This window comes from Mauremys reevesii, linkage group 2, assembly GCF_016161935.1.
Source record: "Mauremys reevesii isolate NIE-2019 linkage group 2, ASM1616193v1, whole genome shotgun sequence".
Classification (NCBI taxonomy): domain Eukaryota; kingdom Metazoa; phylum Chordata; order Testudines; family Geoemydidae; genus Mauremys; species Mauremys reevesii.
This window is the reverse complement of record NC_052624.1, coordinates 29,523,043-29,535,967: the sequence shown is the minus strand read 5'-3', so window position 1 is coordinate 29,535,967 and position 12,925 is coordinate 29,523,043. Positions and strand designations below refer to the sequence as shown.

The window sequence follows — 12,925 nt, the reverse complement described above, 5'->3', positions numbered from 1 at the left end:
TTTCTAAAAGTCAGAGCTGCAACAAGTGCTGCCTTTGTACATGCATTTGAAATAAACTCTATTAATGTTCATGTTAAAAACGCTGATTAGTTTTCAATATAAGTGGTAAAACAGATGATTCACTGCTTTCATTAGAACAGATGACAAAGAAAAAAATATGGATAAAATTCTAATATTTTTGATTCTCTGAGTCAAGTTTAACATTTCTAGAAAAAAGTTTGTCAAAATAAACATACCAAAGTGTGCTGAACCACTGCTACTTTTACTTTGTATAGAGGTACTGCATGTCTGGGTCCCAGGTTGTGCTGTGCCTGTTCGATTTATACCCCTGTATAATTTCCTACAGGAGAGTTCATCATTGTCACTGTCATGTAGAGATGGTGTCCGAGGCCTAAAATGCCGCCATCTACATGATTTGATATTGACTAGTATCTGACTGAGGTCTTTAGAGAAAGATTTGTCCGAGGTATTTGTTTCTGAGGTATTGGCAACTTGACTGATTGAAGAGTGTTGCGTTGAGGAAAGCATTTCCAAATCCAGCTGGCGAAACGTACTGTTGTAGTCTGAATGCGCTCTGTCCAGTAGCACCCTAAAATGGAATTGCAATAAACCTTAGCAGACAATAAGAAGCCAAAAACAGAAAGGTCACCACACACCAGTGTCTCATAGCAGGAATTTCTTTAACATGAACAAAACTCAAAATATCATGAAATACAACCACACACTTAAATCCTATGTTACTGTAAGTGATGTTTAATTATTTTTTATAAACTGGAACTTGTCATGTCAACGTTTCCAAATTTATTATGAACCATCTAACAAATAGCAAGGCACTCATATTTTTGATATTTTGCACTACAACTTGGTAGAATCTTATTGAATATTAAATTTGCAGAGTATCAGGTAGGTGAGGAAAAGATAAAAATTGTAAAAATTTTAATCCATGAATCCTAACTAAGCAGCAAAAATGTGTCTCCAAAGGGCCAAAAAGCCAATTCTTCTCCGAGCTGCTGAATACACCAGTTCCACACATAGAAGTGACCCAACCCAATCTCCCCAACCACTGAATATGCCCACAACTACACCCCCAAGAAGTGCTGAAGATGTCATGCTCTACCTATCTAACCTCCTGGCAAAACCCTTAAGAGGCATCCAGATCTTTCCCTGATTTGTTGAAATTAAATTAGAAGATGCTGAAATTCACAGATTCCATGACAGTGTGATTTAGATGCTACCATTACCGAGAAAACAGAATTTAGGGTGCCTCCAGAATATACCTAATGAGAACAGATCAGCTATGAGTGTCCAGGGTAACTACGGGAAATATCTTGGGCTTGCCAGTGGTTCCCTGTTTCAGAAACTCTGTAGAACAGCTGTTCTGTTACCCCCAGAGGAAACAGATACAGCCTTCTGATAAAGATTGACACAAGCAGTATTCTTTTCAAAACACAGCACCTCTTTATTGGTGCAAAAATTAAGAATCCCTAATACAATAACAAACTAACAATCCCCTTATTGATGTTATAAAATAAAAATCCTTTATAAGCTAAAAAGCACCCCAAACCATGTTGTCTAACAGTCTGAGCTGATCCTAAGTGATGTGCCTTGCTTCAGAGAGTTAGTCATCCACAGGTTGCTGAGAGCAGTTCTTAGATCAGTGACAAACTTTTGTACTGGTGACCCCTTTCACATAGCAAGCCTTTGAGTGCGACCCCCCTTAAATATATTTAAGTGTTTTTAATTTATAACACCATTATAAACGCTAGAGGCAAAGCAGGGTTTGGGGTGGAGGTTGACCGCTCGTGACACCCCCCCCATGTAATAACCTCGCGATCCCCCTGAGGGGTCCCGACTCCCAGTTTGAGAACCCATCTTAGATGTTCTTTAAATCTTACATACGTACGTTCCTTTTTCAATTAAGGCACATTCATACGTCTTTATTAGCCGCCCCCCCCCACCCCCCACTATAATTATCTGACACGCTTACTATGCTGTACTGTCTCCTGTGCACTCTGTCTCTTCTCTCTTTGCTCCAGGGACAGGACTCCTTCTGTTGCTGTTCTTAAGAGCTAAGAAGAGAGCACTCTCTAAACTATCCCACTCAACTACTGCTGCCATCCACTGACACACTGACCGTTATACAGTTCTGTCAGAACTGTCTAGACCCTCTGTTATCCTCCTTCTGTCAGATCTTTCTTGGATACATGCCAACTGCCAACATTCTAAACTGTCAGTTCTATTTTTAGCCTGCAACCCTTATTTACCTCCCAGTGTATGATCTGCTGCTAGTTTTAGCATTATTTACCACCTTTTCCTGCCAATTCTATATTTAGTGCTCTGTGACCTGCAGCTTCCATCTAATGGTGGAATGACTCTTGCTTATTTAAAATGGAAGCCAGGGATCTAGGGACTTTAAGATGGAATTTTTCTGGTATCACTACCACAGCCATTCAGGTGCTTCCATAGCAATAAGTTAATATTGTATAAATCTGAAAGCTAAGTGAAGATATTTGTTTTCTTGACTGACTAAACTATGACCTGATCAACTTATTTTAAAACACACTCATTTATAGAAAGCGTAAAATATATTTAAATATGTATAGTCTTTAATTAGGTATGTAAAACATAACACCTATATGCAGAAAAAGTAATACAGAAATGCTTCTAGACCAAGATTTTCAGAAGTAGATGCCTGAAGTAATGTTCCTTAGAGTCCATATTTAGCCACCTAAGTGAATGTCCCGAGTATCTACCATTAACTCATTTGAAGCTGCTTTGGTACACAGCACTTTTGAAAGATCAAGTACTTAAACATGAACTTAGCTTAAGTGATTTGCTGTATCTAGGCCTTATTTGGGAGCATAACATTGAACTCCCATTTTTTGGAAGTCTCAGTCTTAAAAATTAAGATGCTAGACAATCACAAAACTGTCTGCAGATTTCAGGATTACAAGTAACATGTTAGCCCACAGCAGCAATCATATATAAATTTTACAGGTATGTCAGACTGAACTTTCAGGACATCAGTGTTTCTCAAGATGGCCTTTGGGTTCTGGGAGAGGGGAAATCCATTTTTAAAATCAACCATTCAACAACAAATACTTTTTATACTACAACCTCCAACCTCAGCTCTGGAGTGGCAAAAGTCTTTCCCAATATCAACAATAATGGTCTATTAATGAAGAAGTAAAGTGTGTCAGGATGGCTTTTACAGTGGAACAAACCAAAAGATAAAAATATCAGTAAGTGAAAGCATTCTGTACGTTCTATCTTTTAGGGTGCCAGTGTCTTTCATTTTCACTTTTGTCCTTGTGTCAATTTTAAAATTATCCATAACTTTTTATAGCCATAATTAAGTGCAGCTTACCTTCCACCACGACCAACCCGTCTTCGTGCAAACCCAATACACCTTTGGGGTACAGTGAGCGTGGTTAAGCAGTATCTATAGCGGACATCTCCTAATCTTCCATCTTTAGGACTACTCCATGGCCAGTTGCCGGTTTGGTCTAAATGAGGCTTAAAAAGATTTTAGAGAACAATTATAAATAAGATTTATTCTATAATGATGCTCAGTCATAGTTTGTAGAGAAGTCTCACTTACAGCATAGTACTGACAACCTGCTTTCCTACGGAAAGCAAAAGGACCATCAGGATCATTTTCTTCCTCAGCTTCGGAGGAACCAGACATAACCTTTGAAAACACAAAGGGAGCTGGTAAGTTCATGAGATAGATTTCTACTGCTCTTAGAAAAGCAGCAGTAAACTGTAGAGATCATACTTGGGAAAGAGGTTCTTCATCTGAGCTTGGGAAATCATACTGATTCAGATCTTTAGCATTAAAGACTGGCAGTGCAGCAGGACTTGTCTGTTGAGGAGTAGCAGCAGCAGATGAAGGCAAGACTTTGGGCTTCTTCTCGTATTTCCTTTTGGGTCTTATAACATCAGCTTTCTCTTGCTGCAAGAAAATAAAAGCTTAATTAATTCACTCAGTTTAACAGCAACAAAAAGCATTTAATCAAAATTCAGATTCCTGGGCTTTAGCAGCAAAGTGTTCTAATTATTTTAAGAAGGAATTAAACACAGTTAGTTCAGAGACTATTCTGCGACATCCAGTTAAGACTAAATACTACTGTGGAACAACACATCAGAACTTGACATTATTCAAGACATGGTTAGATGGGCATCATCAACATGAACAAAGCATGAAGGCATCACTATGAACACAAGTTTTCACCTGCATTGAAAGTCCTCTCCCCCGTTTTTATTTAATAGGCATTTTTATACGACTCCCCAAAACAGTATAAAAATGCCTGATGGACATAGATAGGGAAAGAAAGTTAAACTATTCTTCTAAACCTAAAGAAAAAAGTCCGAGCATTGTGTGACTTGACTTAAAATACCCCAACCCATTTCCCAGATGCCACTGAAGAGTTTTAATCCAAAGGAGAAATCTTTAATAAAAACAATTTACCCAATAGACCATTACATGGTGTAAACATGAATTTAACAACATAATAAAAAGTCTTGACAGGAAGTACTCTAGTTGCCTCTTTCAAGCTTTGCAGTAGTGTTGTATACATGGGGGAAAAGATTTTGGGGGCTAAAGTATATATACTTGCATACAACTGCCTAATTATGTAGTCCTATTTATCAGGTAAAGCAACATTTAGGAATTCAGCTGCTGCCATTAATAAATAGCGTGCTCTAGAAACTTGAATTACAGCAGAAATTTATCACCATTCTGTAAAGCTCAGACTGATTAGAACCCAACCAGAGGCATTCATCCTTTTAAGGCAGATGAAAAGTTCCATATGGGCTACTGGGTAAAGGCTCTTTCAGATAAGACTTTATATTCAAGCATTACTGGTTTGGGGGGAACCAAGCCTGCCTACATCTGTATTCATTCAATACATAGCAGAATGGAACTCTGATTTTGATTTGAGTTTTTGGACACTACAGTAAGTAAATACCAGATAAAAATGCTAAATAAAACATCAATGCTTCTCTGGTTAACTGGAGAATTCAGCATCATTTGCTTTGTGTGTTTTATGTCTGGAGAATTTACAGAGCAATAGCATTTTTAAAATTCCCCCCATTTAACACACATTACTTACTCTCTCTTTTTATACACATACAAACTACTATAAAGTATACTGCATTTGAAAACTGGCGTCAATAATGAATTTATAACTATATCCTTCACCAAACTGTAGATTTTAAGTTAGTTTTTGCAGCTTACATTTTTAAACAAGTATTTTTGCCAGTTTTGTAAAGGTAGTTCACAGGCAAAACTATATGAACAGCATCAGCTGAAAACAGGGACCTAAACGATTCCTGATATAATCTTGCTAGAGTCATAAAATACAAGGATGGATTATCCTAATGCAAGTTTGACACTGGCCTCTGCCAGTCCTGAGCCCCTTGGCTCTGTACTTGCTTTGAACTTCATCATTTTGCTTTATTTCTTATGCAAGTAATCCTAACTTCAACAGAACTCTGACAATTTATACCAGCTGAGGATCTGCTAGTGTCCTTTAACGATAGGTCTTTCATTTTTTAGAAAAGGTTTTACCTTAAAAAATAAGCATAATTTCTGGTATCAGTCTAAAACCTTTTGTGTTCTGTTGACACAAGACCATACATATTTGTTTATAAGTACCACTCCTTCACCTTGTTAACTTTGAATTCCTTCAGTTCCATAGCTTCTTGATGCTTAAATGGACTGCTATTTGTAACAGGAATGATGGGGATGGCATAGGTAGGTTTCATTGGCTGCCGCTGTGCCATAACCTCGGACATGATCTCTCCACTGTAGTCACCCAAATTATACCTGAAATTAAATTTTTTTAAGTGCTAAATTGTCAAAAACCCTGAATATTTGCATACTATTTTTAGTTTCCGAGAACAGCATATGACATAGTATAACTTAGATACCCACCTACTAACTATTATGTAATGTATGTCACAAGTACTAATGACCTAAACTTAAAAAAAAAAAAAAAAAAAAGGTAGTAAGAAGTACTTTAAACAAGGAGAAGGTGCCTGAGCTGTAATCTCACATTACAAGCTTTTATCATACCAGCAACGGGTGGTTCTCAAACGTCATTGCATCAAGATTCCCTTTTGACAACAAAAATTACTACATGACCCCAGGAGGGGTGACTGAAGCCTGAGCCCACCCAAGCCCCATCGCCCCAGGCAGGGGGTCCAAAGCCGAAGCCCCACCGGCCCCATTAAAACAGGGTCACAACCCACAGTTTGAGAACTGTTGTGCTATAGTATTCAGTGTCTTAAAAGAGTAAAACTTCTAGTTATACAGATATATTTCAATTTCTGAAAGTATCCATATAATTGGCTTAGAGTAAACATACATACATAAACAAAAGAGCAATACTCCATGTCAGAAATCAACTAAAAAAATCTCTACATATTGCAAAGATGATATCAGCTATCATGAGGTGGGAGGAGTGAGGTATGTCTGTTGGATAAAATGTTGATAGGAGTGCTTGATTACATGCAAATAACTCCTAAAGAACAGTGCATTATATCACTGAAGAAGGCTGCCAGCTGTTTTGCCCAGGTGGATTTTGGATCAGATATTAAAGTGGTTGGGACAAAGAGGATGGTGAAAAAGGAAAGGGGTAAAGCCTATAAATAATTTGCAATTCACTGCCACACCAGAAGTTTGTGGTCTGTGTCCCTGGTGCAGCAATCACTCATGGCAAAGCTTAATTCCACTTAAGAAATTTAAGATGCATCAAAAGAATTCCAGGTTTCCAAAATGGGGAACTACACAAAAATGAGAAAACTACTTAAAATGGAAATTAAAAGAAACCGTCACAAGGAAGAAAGTCTCCATGCAGTTTGCAGGCCTATTTAAAAACATCATTAACAGAGACTCAAATTAAATGTATGCCCCAAAATAAAAAAGAAAAACAGTAAGAGAATCTCACCATGGCTAAATTACAGAGTAAAAGAGGCACTTAGAGGCAAAAAGGTATCCTTTAAAAACTGGAAATTAAATTCTAGTGAGGAGAAAGGAGCATAAACTCTAGCAAGTCAGGCGTAAAAGTATAAGAAGCCAGGAAAAGAAAGAATTTGAAGAGGAACTAGCTAAAGATTTAAAAAAAAAAACTGCTGTTAGTTCTTGTAAGTATATCAGAAGCTGGAAGGCTGTCAGTCAGTGGAGCCACTGGAGTTGAAGGAACACTGAAGGAAACAAGGTTGTTGTGGGAAGCCAAATGAATTCTTCACACCGGTTTTCACTGCAGAGGATGTGGGTGAGGATCCCCACATCAGAGCCATTTTTTTTAGGTGACAAATCTGAGGAACTGTCCCAGATTGAGGTGTCAAAAGAGTAGGTTTTGGAAGAAACTGATATAAACAGTAGTAAGTTACCAGGACCAGATGGGATTCACCCAAGAGTTCTGAAGGAAATCAAATGTGAAATTGCAGAACTGCGGTATGTAATCTACTGCTTAAGTCAGCCTCTGTACCAGATGAATGAGGGGTAGCCAACGTAACACCAATATTTCAAAAAGGCTTCAGAGGCAATCCTAGCAATTTTAGGCTTGTAAAGCCTAAATTCAGTACAAAGCAAATTGGTTGAAACTATAGTAAAGAACAGAATTATCAGACACAGATAAACATGATATGCTAGGGAAGAGTCAACCCAGGTTTGTAAAGGGAAATCATGCCTCAATCTATTAGAGTTTTTTGAGGATATGAACAAGCATGTGGACAAGGGTGATCCAGTCAATACAGTGTACCTGGACTTTCAGAAAACCTTTGACAAAGTCCCTCCCCAAGAAGCTTTGAAGTAAATCAAGCAGTAATAGGATAAGAGGGAAGGTCAGTAACTGGTTAAAAGATAGGAAACAAAGGGGTAGGAATAATAGTCAGTTTTCACAATAAAGAGGTAAATAACCATGTCCCCCAAGGATCTGACTGGGTCCTTGCTGATGAACATATTCATACATTATCTGAAAAAATGGGGAAACAATGAGGTGGCAAAATTTGCTGACAATACAAAATTACTCAAGATAGTTGAGTCCAAAGCTGACTGCAAAGAGCTACAAAGGGATCTGACTTAACTGGGGTGACAAAATGACAGATGAAATGTCATGTTGATAAATGCAAAGTAATGCCGATTGGGATTATTGTTTCCAACTATACATGCAAAACGATGGAGTCTAAATTAGCTGTTACCACTCAGAGATCTTGGGAGTCATTGCGGATAACTACCTGAAAATATTTGTTCAATGTGCACAGTGAAAGAAACCTAAAATCAAAACTGACAAAAAAAGGGTGACTGGATGAAGACTAGACTAATTCCTTCCTGATTTGTAAGTATACAATTTTATTTAATTTTCTCTTTGTAAAATGTGAAAGCATGCTATACTATAATAAAATAATTAAGCACAAAGGTTAAAAAGTCATAGTTTTAAAAAAAGATTTACACAAGTCAAAAAAGTTCTGTTTATGCAAGAGCGTGAATGTTTAATGCTAAATTTTTCAAAAATGATTATGAAATACTGTCCTGAAGTACTCTACCTCTTTTCCATAATTTCCAGTGTTAAATGCAATAACTCCCTCTTGCTTTTTTCCCTTCTCTTTATCATCTCTAGGATAGTTACTGCACGACTCAGATCTCGACGCAACTTAAGCATCTTTTCATAAGATGCTTCATCATTCTTTCGATTCTGTGGATATAACAAGACATTTTTAATTTCCTTTTCATTGAAGTTTAATTTCTATAATGAGTTTGTATCAAGCATTTTGACATACAGAGAATCTTACATCTACTGCAAGTTACAAGTCACCTGCATTATTTATTATGAGGATTTTGTAGTAACCTACCAAAGACAGTGATACTCCTGGGATACAAACTTCTGTAGTTTGACTGTATAATATTTCAATTGAGTGATGCCATTAGCAGGCAAATAGTGTTTTTTTCCCCTTTTCTTTTCAAGATTCAGTATTAAAAGTTAAGTTGACCTAGTAATGCTTCAATACAATAAGAATGTGCCAGATTTTATATCTACTCACTTTTCGAGTCTGCATCTTTTCTGTTCGCCTTCTAAAAGCAACATAAGGATCATTTGTGCTGGAACCATCTCGCTTCTCTTGTTTTACTGCTGGGATAAGAGAGGGACCTCGACAGTTTTTCCTCTTTTTAATCCAGTACTCATACACTTCTCTAATTAATTCATCATCTTCCTTCAGAAGCAGTTTGGCCTCCTGCAGGCTGACTGGCTAAATGTAAAAACCCAATGTGTTACAAGAAATAGCAACATATGAAAGTATTTTTTTCATTTTTTATCTGAAATAATGTTGTACCTGCTGACCACTGCCCTTTTCTAGCCTGTCTATCATCTCCTCAAACTGCAAAGGAGAGATGTCCATTCTTTTCTTCAACTTATTCACAAAGGCGTCATCTTCTGAATCCAAGTCATAATCAGGCTGTTCAGCATCCAAACTAAAAGCTAAACAATACAGTGAATGTTAACATGGAAGTACTATGGAAGTATTTCGTTACAACAACAAAAGTGCCTGGGATTATAGGCTATACTTTTATGGTTTGGAGAGCAAGACAGAACATATGTGGTTTTTGTTTGCAGGGGAAGGGAGGGGGGAAATCTATAAGACAGGTTCTCCAGTAACAACTTGATACTTTTATTAAAAACAGATCTAAAAGTACAGTGAACAAGAATAAAAAGAATAAAATTAAACAGATGCATTGACACAATGAAAGCAGACATTAACTGAAGATGACATTATAAATATAATACCTAAGCATTCAACTGCTTATCATTTACTATCCAGTATACTTCCTATAGTTCAATCTAAAAATCTGGAGCAACACCCTGGCCCTGTTGAAGTCAGGGGGTTGGGTTTTTTGGGGTGACTTCCAGGAAGCCAGAATTTCACCCCAATTAGATGTGGTATTTCAGCAAAAAGCTTCACTGATGACTAGACTGACATCACCCAAGTCCTCCTCATCAATAACCTTAATATCTTAAATAAAAACACAAAAATAAATAAAAAATTGGCTAAAGATCATGCCAGACGAACCTATGATAATCTAACTTTACATACAGGTAAACATTTTGAAGACTGCTTTTTGTTCACAGGGCATTCAGCTTAAGAACTTCAGTTGACCTCTGCTATCAGGAGAGAGCATGAGGAAGTAAATGGTCATGGAAGTAGTCAGTACTCTCAAGAAAGAGGTTTGTAATCAATCCCAATCTTTTATCCAGAAATAAACTGGGAATCTATTCAGTTTATGGGGCACAGGTATCATGTTCAAGACATTGCTAATTAAATCATACGCCTGTATTCCACATTAGCAAGAACTTCTGAGATGTTTTCAAGTGTTGCCCCAAGTAAAGTGATGACTGTGGTGAGGTCCACATCTAAAAGGAACAGTTGCAATCTCCTAGCCAGATAAAGATGAAAACAAGCAACAGCACTCAAGTGGGCTATCTAGGCATCTAGAAGCAGCTGAAGATCCCATGAAGAATTCTACAATGTGTATCTTAAGAGGTGAACATACTCCATTTAACTGAAGACAATGGCTAACCGCAGCCACTGGGAGCTAAATGAGGCCATGCCCGCAGATGGTCAATGTCTGCAAAATGTTTACCCTGATGGGCCATATGCAGCCTGTGAGTCGCAGATTGCCCACCTCTGGTTTACACCTTAAGATGCTGCACAAACATTCATCTTTGAAAGGAAGTTTCAACAGTAGTTCAATAGGTGTTTAAGAAATCCTTTTAATTAAATCAGTTTAGGAACATTTTGGATATAGGCTTTCACATACATTTAAAAAATATTTATACTTACGCTGTATGTGAATGAGCTGCTTTGGCATCCTAAATTCCCCAGGATATATAGATTCATAGTAAGCGATATTACTTTCTGCCTCTGGGACCGGTATAACCATATTATCCCTCTTCTCTCCATATACCTGCTGTGCCGAGATAGCTCGCTGAAGATGATGTTCCTATAAATAAAAACAAAAAGAAGTGATTTGAAAATTGACATTCTATTGAGACACTTGGTGTGAGTTTACCTTACTTTCCTAGCCCACTTTTAAAAAGATAAAACATATTAGTTTCTGTGGATTTATGTATTTACATCACAAAGACAAGACATGATAAATTAACAATACATTTTAGAGGAGATGTTCCAAGTAATGTAACAAGGATACATCAGTAAGACTTCCAGTAGGTGGAGCTCTCTCTCATCCTCCCCCACTCCCCACAGAAACCCATAGGGTTCTCTTCTGTACAGAGGCAGCTATTTAGAAATAGCAAAACACAACCAACCAAAATCCCTTATGGGCATAAGCAACACTATTTTGTATCCAAGGAAATATTATGACTATTCAATGACATGTTATTTGCATGTCAAGCTAAACAAATACTTGTGGAAGTATAAAAAGATAAAATCATAGAAATGTAGGAATGAAGGGCCCTTGAGGGGTCATCTAGGCCATGCCTTCATGCTGAGGCAGGATCAAATATACATAGCCCATCCCCGACAGCTGTTTGTCTAATCTGTTCTTAAAAACCTACTATAACAGGCACTTTACAACCGTCATTGGAAGGAAGCCTATTCCAGTGTTTAACTATCCTTATAGTCAGAAAGTTCTTCCTAATATCTAAACTAAATCTTCCTTGCTGCAGATTAAGCCAATTACTTCTTGTCCTACCTCCAGTGGACATGAAAAACAATTGATCCCCATCCTCTTTATAAATAGACCTTGAGGCTTTGGCTACACTGGCACTTTACAGCGCTGCAAGTTTCTCGCTCAGGGGTGTGAAAAAAACACCCCCGAGTGCTGCAAGATACAGCGCTGTAAAGCGCCAGTGTAAACAGCGCCGCAGCGCGGCTCCCATCGCTGAAAGCTAATCCCCACGGGGAGGTGGAGTATGTGCAGCGCTGGGAGAGGGCTCTCCCAGCGCTGGCGCTGCAGCCACACTCACACTTCAAAGCGCTCCCACGGCAGCGCTTTGAAGTTTCGAGTGTAGCCAAGCCCCAAGACATATTTGAAGACTTGTTATCAGCCTTCTCCTCAAGATTAAACATGTCCAGGTTTTTTTTTTTTTAAACCTTTTATAGGTCAGGCTTTTTAAACATTTTATCATTTTTGTTGCTCTCTTCTGGACTCGCCACCCACTCCCCCTGGAAGCTGTGGTTGGGAGCTAGGAGCAGGAGTGGAGCTGTGGCTGGGGCCCAGGCCACAAGCAGGAGTCGGGGGCTGCGACTGGGAGCAGGAGCAGAGGTTGGGGCAGGGCTGGGTGGCACTCCCTCCCATGGGGGCTGGCCCGGGCTCTGCTGCGCCACCCCCCCGAACTTTCCTCCATGCCCTTCTACATGGAGCGCACTGCACAGTTTGGGGACCATTGATCTAAGACTTGTTAGAGGTAGATACGGTGACAAGTAAACATAGTCAGGACTTCACACTACAACCTTGGGTTTTATCTTCTGTAATTTTTTGTCACTGCCCATTTTTGATTAAACATGTTATTCCTGGGGGAATTCTGCACCAAAAATTAAACATTATGCACAAAGTATTTTAAAAATTTACATATTTTATTTGTCAAAACAACAATATAAATCAAACCAGTTTCAATTATTTTGGTAATTTATTTCAAAATACCTGTCAGCAAGTATATCTTAACCTTACAGCTAAAAAAAGGATTCAGGAAATGTTTTTTGACAAATAGATTTCTTACTAGGCATATTAATACAGAACTCTGAGTAATAATTCATTTAAGTTACAATACAGAACTGTATTTCTTCACCACTCAGAAACAGTGCAAAGGTTTGGGGGAGTCATGGGTATCAGAGGAGTTGAGGGAGAGGGAAGTAATTGCTGAAAAAGAGCCTGGGTGTGAATTTGAAAGGTTGTTGGGTA

General features: G+C 38.2%; 1 protein-coding gene across 10 annotated transcripts in view; it reads right to left on the bottom strand.

Moving 5' to 3' along the window:
• Positions 1 to 12,925, bottom strand: part of EPC1 (enhancer of polycomb homolog 1) — a 102,376-nt gene that overhangs the window by 17,841 nt on the left and 71,610 nt on the right. For all 10 annotated transcript variants that reach the window (XM_039522277.1, XM_039522274.1, XM_039522278.1 and 7 more), the window contains 9 exons: positions 10,846 to 11,005; positions 9,340 to 9,485; positions 9,049 to 9,255; positions 8,554 to 8,702; positions 5,671 to 5,830; positions 3,779 to 3,955; positions 3,602 to 3,691; positions 3,368 to 3,516; positions 237 to 589 (listed from right to left, as the gene is read on the bottom strand). In XM_039522277.1, coding sequence (XP_039378211.1) covers positions 237 to 589; positions 3,368 to 3,516; positions 3,602 to 3,691; positions 3,779 to 3,955; positions 5,671 to 5,830; positions 8,554 to 8,702; positions 9,049 to 9,255; positions 9,340 to 9,485; positions 10,846 to 10,945 — 1,531 coding nt within the window. In that variant the 5' untranslated portion in view covers positions 10,946 to 11,005. The remainder of the gene's footprint in view (positions 1 to 236; positions 590 to 3,367; positions 3,517 to 3,601; positions 3,692 to 3,778; positions 3,956 to 5,670; positions 5,831 to 8,553; positions 8,703 to 9,048; positions 9,256 to 9,339; positions 9,486 to 10,845; positions 11,006 to 12,925) is intronic.